The 13,287-nt window shown below is 40.5% G+C and overlaps 1 protein-coding gene across 2 annotated transcripts in view; it reads left to right on the forward strand.

The window, feature by feature from the left end:
- Positions 1–13,287, forward strand: part of NTRK2 (neurotrophic receptor tyrosine kinase 2) — a 202,804-nt gene that overhangs the window by 52,421 nt on the left and 137,096 nt on the right. Inside the window, exons 9-12 of one of the 2 annotated variants that reach the window (XM_059833218.1) lie at positions 716–729; positions 6,841–6,845; positions 8,188–8,307; positions 9,555–9,654. In XM_059833218.1, coding sequence (XP_059689201.1) covers positions 716–729; positions 6,841–6,845; positions 8,188–8,307; positions 9,555–9,654 — 239 coding nt within the window. The remainder of the gene's footprint in view (positions 1–715; positions 730–6,840; positions 6,846–8,187; positions 8,308–9,554; positions 9,655–13,287) is intronic. The other variant, XM_059833217.1, reaches the window with a different exon arrangement.

Genomic DNA, 13,287 nt, shown 5'->3' on the forward strand with positions numbered 1-13,287 from the left:
GTTCATTTCCGTGTCTTCATGACTGAATTAAATACCAGCCCTGATATTTCATCGGGTGGGGTATACTCACTGAGCTTTAAACTGAATCTCTGGTTATTGCATCACTTACGGGCAAATGCTCTGAAGGTAAAAACAAAAGAAAATTAAACACACCCCCCATAATCCATATGTCTGTCTAAATTAAATACAACTAAGTCTGAAGCATGTTCTATCATCAGCAGTGTAATACTCCACTTTCAAAGTTGCATCAAACATGATGAAGACATGATTTGTGCTAAGATGCTCTCAACTTCCAGCATGCTACTTACAGAAGATTTTTCACTGGACTGAGGATGCAGGCATAAAGGAGAGGAAAACATATACTGCAGTGGGATTGGATTGAGTTAATGATAACACAGTTAATGTTGTAAATGAATACTTTGTTTTAAACATGAAGGCCTGGAAGAATAATTTCATATTCTATTAGCTAGATTTTTAACTAGCTTTAATCTGCTAAAGTTGTTGGATACCCGTGAAGCTGTTCTTGCTGAGGATGACTTGATTATTTGAGACTACACTGCAGCAAACAGTAAGCAAGAAATGTCCGTGTTTTAATCTGGAGGCTGTTTTCATAGCTGATCCAAAACAGCTAATGAATGTGGGAGAGATTTTTACCAATAATAAGTATTTTTAATTAAGCGTATTCATCTACCAGCTCTCTACTGAGAGAATTCAGCGGAAAGAATCCAAGTCACATAGTATGTTGTCAAAGTAAAAGAATATGTTAAATATGCCTTAGAAATAGCGTCTTGCTTCACAGAATCACAGAATCAATAAGGGTGGAAAAGACCCGTAAGATCATCGAGTCCAACCATGAACCCAGCACCACCATGCCCATTAAACCATGTCCCACAGTGCCTCGTCCACACGTTCCTTTAACACCTCCAGGGATGGTGACTCCACCACTTCCCTGGGCAGCTTATTCCACTGTCTCACCACTCTCTCAGTAAAGAAATTTTTCCAAATATCCAGCCTGAACCTCCCCTGGCACAACTTGAGGCCATTTCCTCTTGTCCTGTCACTAGTCACTTGGGAGAAGAGACCAGCACCCACTTCTCTGCAATCTCCTTTCAGGCTTGTGCAGCATAACAACATGGGACTGTTTTGCAGAAGTGTGTTTTTGGATTGAGTCTTTTGCTGCTTGTTTATTTTTAAAATGTCAACTTTATAAAGAAAGAAGCAGGCAAACCAAGTGTAGTTGATGTAGTTTATAAAGATGAGTGAATAGGAAAAGTCTCTTCATAGTTCATTTACACAACAGCCTGTTCTAACGGACCAAAACAACAATGCTGTTCCGTGTTTGCCTTAAAAATAATTGTGTGTAAATGTGCAAAATTACTCTGGTGAAGTTTAATCTTGAGATAGCTTCAACTGATGTTTTGATGATTGAGTAGATATGTTTTGATGATTGAGTAGATACGGTTTTTATGCAGGGAATACTAAATAGACATTTTGGTTTCACCCAGCATCTTGATTTTTGCAACTTCATTTGAAGTGAAGTATTTAGTTATATACAAGGTATTTGAATGGAGTTGATGACTTCCTAGTTTATATCCTTGGCAGGAGGTAGGGGTTAAACCTATCTGATTACTTTATCCCAATTCCAGTAAACAGTAACAAAAATGTTGCCATTTAACTCAGGATAAAAGCCTGGGAATTCTTTTGTTTTTCTTCCCTTCAGATTACAGAAGGTAAATTAGAAATACTGTCTTTCAGCAGTTGGATATTTTATGCTGGAAAAACTGAATCCATGAACTTCTATGGACAGAAAACCGTGCTCAGAAGTTGCTTGAGGACAGATAGTATAAGCTTTCTTCACTTGTTATTTATTTCTGTAGATTGGCGTGACAGTTCTCATGGGGTCTATTAACCTATATCTCTGGATACTAGAATATCTTCAAATGCATTTAAAAATAAACCTAATTATCTGCCGCCATTCTGCAAATAGGTTGCAACTCTGTTTAGTATTTTCCGCACAGATTCTCACGCTGTTGACATAAGCAGAAACAATGGTGTTCTGGTCATGCTTCACAGTGGCTTTATGCCAGTGTAACACCACTGCAGTGGATTTAGTGTACAGTACTATAAACAGAATTATCCTTTTTGAAATTCATCTTTAGAGATTTTAACTGTCTGTTAATTTTATTTCCAAACCAACAAAAAGAAAGAGTAAAAATATGGAAGAGATGATTAGGAGCCTACTACATAAGCTATGCTATAAATACATTATAGACCACAATGAACGGGTATGTTGAAATACAACACAAGTATCTTTCAAAGCGTGAATAGTCTAATAGTATGCTAACTTCAGTGGGCGTTCTGTGCAATATATTCACATATGTACTCAGCCTTACATATGTGCAGTAATTAGAAAAAGCTGCAAACTGGAACTAGTAAAATTTAGAAAACTGTAGACTAGACGGGTATCCATTTGCTTGTGTAAAGGCTAGCTTCTGAGACATCTGACTCTTTTGGTAAGAGTTCTGCCTGTGTATCAGCTGTGCAGCTGGCTTCTTGGAAGCATCCTTTTACAAAGCAAACGAAATGGTGCTGGTTAGGTCATTGCTACCTCTAGCTCTTAACTGGCCAGCTCACAGCTAAACCAGTTTGCTCTCACAGTGATTTAATAGCAAATATTTTTGACCATGTAAAAGTCAGTGATCGTTAATGCTCGCTGAAGTCTGCTTCCACTTAAGGTCAAGGAGAATTTTACCATTGATTTTTCAACAGGAATAGTTATTGTTGCACTTATTCCAGATACACATTAACAGCGGAAAGCAGAATTTTGCCCAGTTGGGAAACAGGCCTGCCTTTGCCAGAGTTAGTGCCCTGTGCATTACCTGTTTCACATGAAGCAAAATAGTAACCTTATTGATAGCTCTAAAATGGTTGCAAATGTAATCTGATAACCAGGTACTGCACTGTATTGATGTTGCTTTGCATTTGTGTAGGTATTGATCTTTGCTATTGCAAATAACATGTCAATTCTTAAAAAAATACCTGAAGAAACTCTTATTCTTCCAGCATTTGCAATCTGTTTACAAAGGCTTTTTCTTTTTTTTTTTCTCTTCTCCATGTACAGGTAGTGGCCCAATTGTGGATCCAGACGTTTATGGTATATATTTGATTTCCTTTTTCTTTTCTTTTAATGATAGAAATGAAGGCACTGAAACCATTAAAAGTTTGAATGTCAGGCTCAGTTAAATTGAAATGGCACGTATTTTAACACAATTCTAAAAGGTACTTTGTATTTTTGGTTCTCCTGTCTTATATTATTTAAGATACATGAGAGGAAATATGATGTTTTACTTACTCTGCTGCTTTTGATTCACATTAGGAGAAGCATAAATCCACTGCTACAAACGGTTGCAGTTGATCCAGTAGGATGACAGCTCTCTGATGTAGCTCACAGGCATGAGATTTCATGAACCTTTTGGAGGCATTTCTTGGAGGAAAGAGAGTTCATGATTTCTCCTTATATAACTTAATATTTTTTTTCAGGGATGATTCCATACTTGTTTTGCTTCCAAAAATATACCCCTAAATCCCACTTAAAAATGAGGTTGGTACAAGTAAGTTTTCCTGTAGGCAATTTATTGTGCTCTGTCTGCTCATTTGTACCTTTTCTTAATCTCTCTTGCATAAGCAGACCATCAACTCAGTGATACCTGAGTGTGTGCCAGAAGATTTGATGACACAGTGTTCACATTAGTTTTTTAGTTAGGCGAAATGTTTTGGTCTGTACCTAGTGAAAGCCAGCATGCACTAGAATAGAAGCCGCAGAATAAAAAGCAGCTGGCTAATTTTACATAATTCTTCTGGTATACTTCTGGTGAGTAGGAAAGTCCATCCTGACCAACATAGCCAAATAGCCTTTAGCTTCCAGCAGAAGCTGGATCCTGTTTGGAGTACTTTTTATTTGGATGAAATGGCCCATGACTCAAGTTTCCTTAAGGTGATTGAAATGTTATTGCTTTGATTCCATTCCATGTCATTAAACTTTAGCAAATGTGCAATTAAAGCATCAATTTGGCTTTAAGTACTTAGAAATACTGAAGGATAGGTTCCCCTCCCTCTCTTTCCAAATTCTTTGGGGGGGTTGAGAGGTGGGAAGGTGGTGATGGTTTGCACAATTTCTTACATGTGTTGTATTATATAAGCTGCATGCATGAAGACTTTGATTCTGAGCTGTTTATCAAGGTCTTGATGCATGTGTATGGCTTTAACCATGTGAGTGCTGTGCTTCGATTGACTTGGGTAGGTTTCTGCTGAGATGTGTGCTTCAAGTTGCGGTAGCAGATCACAGCCTGCAAGACCTAGTCCTGATGAAAGCAGCCTTCCTTTTTATTCCTGGCTTTTCTTTCTGCTGTTTGAAACGGCTGTCTTTGATCTTTGTTTCAGTGACTCAGTGTTTGCTTTGAGAAACACTTTGTAGTCCAGAGTGTTCCCCTAATTATTCCAAATTCACAAGTCCAGTTAGTGAGGTGAATAAATGAGGCCAGCTGGAAAGTCTAGCAGCTGCTACACTTCTTCAGAGAACCACTGCCTGCATGGCTGACAGTGGGACCTCTGGGATGAGCTCCCCCCCAGAGACTGGGTGGTTTTCATGACCTTTTTTCAGACCAGTCTATCTCTTCACTGATCTGTTTACCCACAACTTCGATTATGTTGGAAGGAAGATTTAAAGTACTGCCCCCTGCTCCCCCCACCCCCAGGCTTCCCTTTAAAATGCATTTTTCAGAGTCCTGTGCTAATCATGTTGCAAATATGCCTAGTGTAAAGAGTAAAGGAGGATTTGATCCTGCTGGGTGCTGGGACTGTCTGTCTGTCTGTCAGTCTGTTGGATATGGGTGGAGTTAATGGGAACTGCAAGGTACTTCCCTGCAAGTGTCGGGGTGCTGCAGGGCTGGGGGCTCCCCATGGGGGTCCATCAGGGCAGGGCCTGGCAGCCAGACCTGTCCCGTCACCCCAGCCAGGAGCGGGGCAGCTGGGTGGCCCACGGGCAGCCACAGCACCCGTTGTTGCACACTGCCCTGGGGCTGAGGCCAGGCCGTGGGCCCGCAGGTGGGCCTGAGTCAGCAGAGCCCATAGCTGGGCAGGGGAGGGCTGGGCTGTGAGGAGGTGGAGACGGAGGGCAGGGCTGCCTGGCCTCGAGTACCCCTCTGCATGGAGCAAAGGCCTTCGTAGCTGGGTTTGGTCCGTCCCTTGGGATTTGACCTTCTGTGTCCTGTGCTCCATGTGAGGTGATTTCCAAATATTTTCCGTTAAGTGTTTTGAGCATACAATGGGAAACAGAAGAACTGATGGGGTCGCAGCAGGCTGTGTGACGTTGTGTTTGCCAGGGGGATTCCCAGCTGCACGGGGCGAGCACAGAGCAGTCGCTGGTGCCTCTGGCTCACCTTGTGGGAAAGGCAGAGAGGAGAGGCTGTCCTGGTCCCATCTGGGAAGTAACCGAGAGAATTAAAGCGACTCATGCAGGGCTGAGCAGGAAATCACATGCAAATCCAGCTTCTTTGGCTTTGAGTTCATGTCTTTGTGCCATGCTGCTGCTTCTAACGTGGTTGTGAACATGAGAGACAACATATCACCCAACCTCCCAGAGGACTGTGCAGAGTGACCCCCCCCCATGCTGCTGTAACTGTGCTCTTGTCTGTATCTCAGCCACCATGCGCCTTGTTTGTAAGACAGCTGCAAAATACTGCCCAGCCTCACTCGCGATTCACCGCAGTTGGCGTAGTCACAGGTGGCTGCATGAGGTACACGGCACCAGAGAACCTGGCCCTGAAGCGATACGAGTCGCACATAGCGTGAGTCAAGAGGCGTGACCCTGTCTGTATCAGAGTGCTTGATGTCTATGTCAGGATTTCATAGTGAAATGAACAGGAATTTGTTTAACTCTGAATCACCCAGTTTTGGCTGGATAGCTGTTCCGAGTGTTTTCCTTGCTTGGCTCACCCATTTCAAGAGGCTTTGAAGATCTGGCACTAGTTAAAGTGCTTCACAGTTGCACAGCAGGGAATGGCAATGCAACACCAGCATATCGACATGGCCTACTTTAGCTTGTGCCCATTTTAATATAAAAGTGTATTTGGAGGATTTACAGACCAGACCTGAAACACTCTGCATAGTTCTCATTAGTCCTTCAGGGTGTGATTTCCGGTAGCTTAGTACAGACATGAGCATAAACAGAACTGCAGATAGCATCGGCTTTTGCCCACTGTTATTTACAGGTAAAATTAAGAGCAAAAAATTTCCCTCTTGAAAGTTTGTATTACAGAGGCAGAGCAGCGAAGGCTCTAAATATTTGTTTTATATATTGGTCTTATAAAGCTACCACAAATACAGGGTGGGTCAAAACTATTTTTGTGAAGATTTTCCCAGCTAATCGTAAAGGAAGCCCAATCCTGTAGGCTGAGATACTTGCTATAAAGCGGGCTCTGCCTGCAAATGAATGAAGCAGAAGTGTCCTCCTTTGCTGTGACAAAGCATGTAGTCACAGTGGCGGATGGTCTGCACAGCACCTTGTCCAAGTGTGCAGGCTGCTTGGGCAGGGGAACCATTCAGGCAGGGTTTGTGCTGCTTCTTCGAGTAAGGAGTGCTGTTCATTTGCTTCTCGCTACTGTTCTAACCTTGCTGCATAGAAGACTGTAGGCATAAAGATGCAGTGCTGAGTCGGAGAATTCAAACGGTAAAAGACCAGGAAATTAAATTTTGTTTCTCATGAAACCTCTGTATACTTAATATGTATTTTGGCTTGAAAGAGTCCTGTCCTTCAGCATGCATGGTGTAGAGCCAAAACAGACTACGTGAGCTGATTAGACAACCTGACTGTACTGAATATAGCACTGGTGCCAGAGGTAGCTGTGTAGCTTCATATACCAAAAAATCTGCAGCCTGCTGAGTGCTTTGCAGAAAGCAAATGTGTTCATGCATGCATGAAGATCAAAAGCCCAGTGCAGCTTGTTGCTAGCATTGCCAGCTGAGCTCTCCAAAATGGCCTTGGGAGCTAAAAAAGATAAACTCTGCAGAGGCACAGGCCCTCCCTGCCCTTGCTCAGAAACAGCTCTGCAGTTGGAAGAGTTCCTGCCTCTGTAGTTAGTGAAAGCTGTGCCTCTGCGCTCTGCTTTTTCAGATTCACCCTTAAAATGTCGTCTGTAGGCTTACAGCACTGATTTTAATCGAAATGTGTAAAGAAATATGCAGTTAATTGCAAATTTAAATTACAATGTTGGAGGGGCATTTTGTAACAGATGCAGTTATTGCCCTTCTTTGTTTCTTTCATCTGCACACATTACTGTCATAAAATTGAAATGTTATGTATATTTCCAGATGTAATCATAAAATATATGCATTTTTTATTTTATTTTAATGCACATTTCTCTAAATTCATCTGTATATTATTTAATTATTTTATCTAATTTGAATAGTTTTGACAGGAAATCATGGAGTGTAAATACCCCTGTTTCACTTTTAAATAATTATAAGTAATTAAGCCATGTTCATTCATTTTGATGGTTCTGGATTCACCCCAGCAGACCTGTCAGTGGAATTATTTTGATAAATCAAATTTCTTCATACCATCTCAGGCACTTAATTTTTTAAAGGTTTATCTTTATGACACTTTATGATGCCAGACTGTAACCTCTGTGCATGCAACAGTATTTTTTATTATTTTTTAACTGCAGAAAAACAGCTATTTCACATTTGGTAGTAATAAACTAGCTAAAAACCTGTCTGCCAAGTTCTTCTCAGCTAAACAAAGTCCCCAAGCTCATTTCTAAGACTGTCCTATATTTGGCTGAATATAAGGCTTGAGAAGTTCAGTGTAGAGGGCAGTCTTTCATTTTTAATGGGAAGTCAGAAGTGCATAAAAATAGCTTTATGGATGGAGTTCTTATTTAACTCTAGTTTTTCCAGTGGAGATACACGTCATGGTGTAGACTGCTTCTCAAGTTTATCAGTCACAACACATTTGTTCGATTATCTGCCACAGGGATCCCCCCAAAATTGTTCCAACTATATTAGCAATTACGTATTGCTCCCAAAGAGCTCAGAGTCCCAAGAGTTGTTAGTGGCCTTACTGTTTTACAGAGCAGAAGTAATAAAGACAACCCTTTCCCCTCTGAAGTTACAAAATTATAAAAGCAGCCTTTTTTCCTTTCCAAAGAATATGAAACCACGCCTAATGATCTTGGAGACACCACAAATAACAGTAATCAAATCACTTCTACGGATGTTTCCAACAAAGAGAATGAAGATAGCATCACTGTAAGTATATACATTGTTTCCTGATCTGTAATTGTGGTGGACTTTCTGGCTGTACAACTCACAAAACTGTGGAGATTGCAATAGGACCCTGAGCTACCAGAACACTGGAGCTATTACTGTGTTGTGATCAAAACTCAGAAAAAAAGGAAAAAAAAGAAAATCAATGCTCTCCACTCTTGCCTTCCTCCTATTTTTTGAAAGAGTGAATCACTTTTCAGTCCAAGTAAAATTGCTAGTTATTTTGTTTCATGCTTTTCCGAACAACTAACTGTAATTTTTTAGCCTAAGACTTTGTTTCTAACTTAAGCCAAGGAGAGCAATTCTTTATCTACAAAACAAAGACATCCAAGGTAATTTGAAGATTGTTGTTTGAATTCCAGTCCTGGAGACAGCTCCTCCTTATAGAGGATGTGCTGCAATGAACTTTCAAATTCTAATTATATGTTTTTAAAACAGGATTTCAGGTAGGTTTTTGATAGAATAATTTGCAGTAGATTTTAATATAAGTAGCTGAATTGGTGGGCCTTGCCTCTCATGCTCTTCTGAACTGAATTGTAGGAAACTGGTTGTGGGTGGCCAGCCTGGTTGATTCTGCAGCCTCCCTGCATCAGTGACTCCGTAAAGCAGCAGATAGAGGAGAGCATATGCGTTTGTGAACCAGAGAGTGGACTGTGAGTTGGGACACTGCTAAAATTTGGGAGGATCCCAGCCAGTCTTATCTTGTCTGATAACAGAATGATTGAATGGCTGAGGTTGGAAGGGACTTCTGGAAATCTTCTGGTCTAATCCCTGGTTAAAGCAGGGCCAGCATGGTTGCTCAGGGTTGTGTCCACTCTGTTTTTGATATTTCCAAGGATGGAGACTCCACAGCCACTCCAGGCAATCTGTACCAGTGTTCAACCACCTCACAGTAAAATTTTTTTTCCTATGTGCTTTTCCTACATGTTTTCTTACAACATGCCACTCTGCTGGAAGGGAAAGAGGGGATGTGCACTCCCTCCCACCTGCCTTGAATGTGTAGGATGTTGAAAAGTTGTTCTCAGAGGTGTCTGAATCTCTGTTCTCTGCAGGGTAGAAGAAACCTCAACAAGTGGCTGTTTTCTGTACTCTTTGATCCAAGTGCGAATGCTTCCCAGTTGAAATGAATCTCTTTACCTAACTGGGTTAATCTGAATGTATGCTGAATGTCTTTGAAGGTAGTTCATCAGAACAAAACAAGCAGATCTTTTTGTGTCCTCTTTTTTTAGGTGTATGTTGTGGTGGGAATTGCAGCACTGGTATGCACTGGCTTAGTAATAATGCTTATTATTCTGAAGTTTGGAAGGCACTCTAAGTTTGGGATGAAAGGTAAGCAGGGTTGTTTTTTATACCTTCTGTAATTGTTGTGGGTTGTGTGAGCTGATACTATAGGCTTCTGCACTGAGACCAGTCAAAATAACTATTTTAAGTGCCATTACATTTAGTATTTCATTTATTCATCAGGTAAGTAAGGGCAAAGGCAGATGTAGTCAGAGTGTAGAATTTTGGATCAAACTCTTCTACTTCTCTTTTTTTCTTATGAGAAATCCCATTTCTGTCCCTTCTGCTGCAAAGCCCCCTGGGATGCTTCCTGCATTAAAATATTACTTAAGTCAGTGTAGGTAGGAAGAAGATAAGAAGGGAAATTTATTTTGATATGAGTTTAATTACAACAATTTGATGAGAATCTATGCTGTATGTAAGAGGTACTTCAGAACATACTGCAAATGACACATTAAGGTGATAGATTCAAGGAGAAACAATGGTAAGAGCTGAAGGTGCATTTGCAGTAGATCATGTTGTACTGGTGCTTTCTGACAGATGCATTTGCTTGAGCTTCTGTTTGTATCTTGGGAAGTAGCAGCTGGAGAGAGTGGCAAGTGCTCATGTCCCGGTGGAAAGGGGAAATCTCAGCCCTGCCTTTTATTAATTTATTTATTTTACAGCCAGATGGAGGTATATGTAACATGGAGCTACCTGCAACAGCTCCATTACCGTATTATTTTACTGATACCATCAGTCTGTGTCTGGTGATGTGGATGAAATTGTATTAAAAAGAAAAAGAAAAAGAAAAAAAACACTTGCTCTCTTGCTGGGAGGACTAGAAGGGTGCTTTGCTGTGGGCTAAAGGAGATGAGCTTTTGTTCTTAAGATGTGTAGTTGAGGGTCTGTGGAGAGAGTGGTAAATAATCTTTAGGTAGGCTCCTGTTATCCACATGTCCCTCCTCTCAGCTGTGCTTATGACATAGTACCATGTGGATGTATATTTTGGTAACCCTTACTTGCTCTTGACAAATGCTCTTTTTGGAGATATCTACTGTATATTTTGTGTTTCTGTATTCTGTTTAGAGGAGAGTTCCTGGACCAAATGAGATTTGAGCAGAGCAGAAATGTAGTTGGTGCAGATTAACTTGCTGGGATGGTAACCTTTTCTCTCACCTCCTAGTGAGAGACATATCTCTGCTCGTTGGGGTGGCATTAAAAGAGGACAGTCATTGTGAAATATCCTGAATAGCGACATGGAGCCAGCAGGATACAGCTGCAGAGTTTTGGCAAAAGACTAGAAAAAACTTTCTGCAACTGAACAACAGTTCAGTGTAAATTTTATTTGTCTGAAGCTTTCTGAAATGCATTTAGAGAGCTGCAGTAGGTGGAAACTAAATGAGAGCAACAATGAGAAATGTCTGATGTTAGTTCTTTAAAGCTGGATGCTTGTTACATTTTTCAAAATTTGCATTAAGTATTTCAACACAACATTATTGGACGAACTAGGAAGTAAACTCTACTCTGAGGGAGAATGCACAAAGTTTTATTTTGTGTGGAAGCATTTTACGTTACCTTGCAGGAAGCTCCTTACTTGTTGGGGTTTTTTTAGTATCTTCAGGTACAACTTTTCTCACAAAAATAATGCTCTTGCATGATCAGTAAGTTTGACCTCAGTAGTTTTTTGTTGCAGAATTGTCCATGTAGATCATATTTTAGTAAGGATACACTTTTGGGGAAATGACTATGTGAAATTATGAAAAGGCTGCAACCTCATATATGGTGTTTATTTTATTCTTTAAATTTGACCAGTGATGGTTAGGAAGGTCAGTAAGGTGAGTTCACTGTTCAGGTACACTGCTTCAAAAACTAATCACAGGCATGGTATGTATGGTAATGGTGAAGTGTCACCGTGAGCTACAAAAAACTCTTGAATGTTTCATTGGAAAGGAGTGACCTTCAGTTGTCCCTGAAGTGAACCTCAAACTTCTCCAAAGTTTGCATTCACACCTGAGCTTCACAGTCAGGATCTATCCGCAGTCTAAAGTCCCAGAAACACTCTCGCCATTTATCATCATCAGTATTACTGAATTTCTATTAAAGCAATATTTAAAGCCCTGAGATTAGAACACCATATCAATATGTAATACCCAGACTAATAATAAAATATTACCTGCTCTGAAAAGCCTGCAGCATAAGTATATATTGAGAATTTATAAATGAAGATAAACAACCTGGGGTATTTGCACATAAAAAATATGGCAAAGGTGAAAAGAAATTTTTTGCAGTGAGTATTGATCAGTACAATACATTTAAAATGCGTATCTTGGAAATTCTGAATAAAAGCATCGAGCCAGCTACCTGTGAACTCCGTGAATCGTTTGCCATTGAATTCAGTGATGGCAAAATTAGTCCCAGCTTAGCATACAGACATCATGTTATTATCGGTGGTTTAATAAATGGTTGTTGTAGGTAAGTGGGAAGGAATAAAATATCCAGATTGCCAATGAAAATATTTATAAAACAAGATTAAAAAATCTTCTTTTCAGATCTTCCCCAAAATATTAGTGACTATTTCGCATGCATAAGAAGGAACATCCTGAGTTACATCAGGCAGAAATGCACAAAAGGTTGTGCATCATTTTTCTGTTACCTTGTGAGAACATGACACGGTCACCTCAGACACCTGTCATTAAACATCTCCCCACCCTTCTTCAGCAAGCAGTTTGGAAAAAACCAAAATAGTCACTCAGTAACTGGAGCAGTCAAACTGGCACTCAATGGTATTTTGCCTGCAACCATGTACTAAGAGGGGAAAAAATATTCCACTGAAAATCAGAAAAAGAAATGTGTAAACAGGCAATCAGCACTGTGTGTCCCATAGAAAATGTCTTTATGTAAGGGATGAAATTTTCACTCCATTTGGGTTCACAGCAGGCATCTGCAGCTTCTTGACATTGTTTTATGCCTCATATTTTCAAATGCCAGTTTATCGCATCTTTTGCATGGGCATCATCTGCCCACTTCTTAGTCTGTGTCCTTGCTGAGTCCTTCCACACTTAAAGAGCTTGAGCATGGTTGCAGTGTGGGTCTGACAGTGATAATGTCCCCAGAAAGAGATGTGGAGCAGGCAGTTGTGTCTAAGCTATGCTGCATCAGAGCTGCCTGTACCTGGAAGCACTGGCACATGCTGAAGAGCCGCAGACTGCCACAGATCTCACATGCCCTTGGTGTCTTCTTTCCGTTACTCTACTCAGCAGAAAAGAGTCCATTTATGTGATAGGGAGCACCAGGTCCTCTGGGAGTTTCCCGTACCTTGGCAGTACTGATCAATCTTTTATCAAGATCTGTTGAAGAGCTGTGTAAAAATAACTTACCCTGTCTTTTGGCTTCTCTCTTCATTTGGTGTATCTAAGCTGAGGGAACAGCTTGGGATATGTTCATTTCACTCAGTTACCTTTCCAAATTGTAGTAATAGAGTGTTTTTGCAGGTAAGGAGAACAAGCAAAACATTTGTTCACCATCAGTAACAAAACAAAACCACTTTGTTTGTGATGTTCTGGATTCTGATTGAAGTTGGGTTGCACTATGCGAGGCAATTGTTTTTATTCTTGCCTTGCTTCTTTTCACTCTATCTTTTAGAGCTAGGGGAAATAGCAGGTTCTGATGATTAACTTCAGCAACAGTATTAGTACAGAA

The sequence above is a fragment of the Gavia stellata genome, chromosome Z (genome assembly GCF_030936135.1).
Source record: "Gavia stellata isolate bGavSte3 chromosome Z, bGavSte3.hap2, whole genome shotgun sequence".
Classification (NCBI taxonomy): Eukaryota; Metazoa; Chordata; class Aves; order Gaviiformes; family Gaviidae; genus Gavia; species Gavia stellata.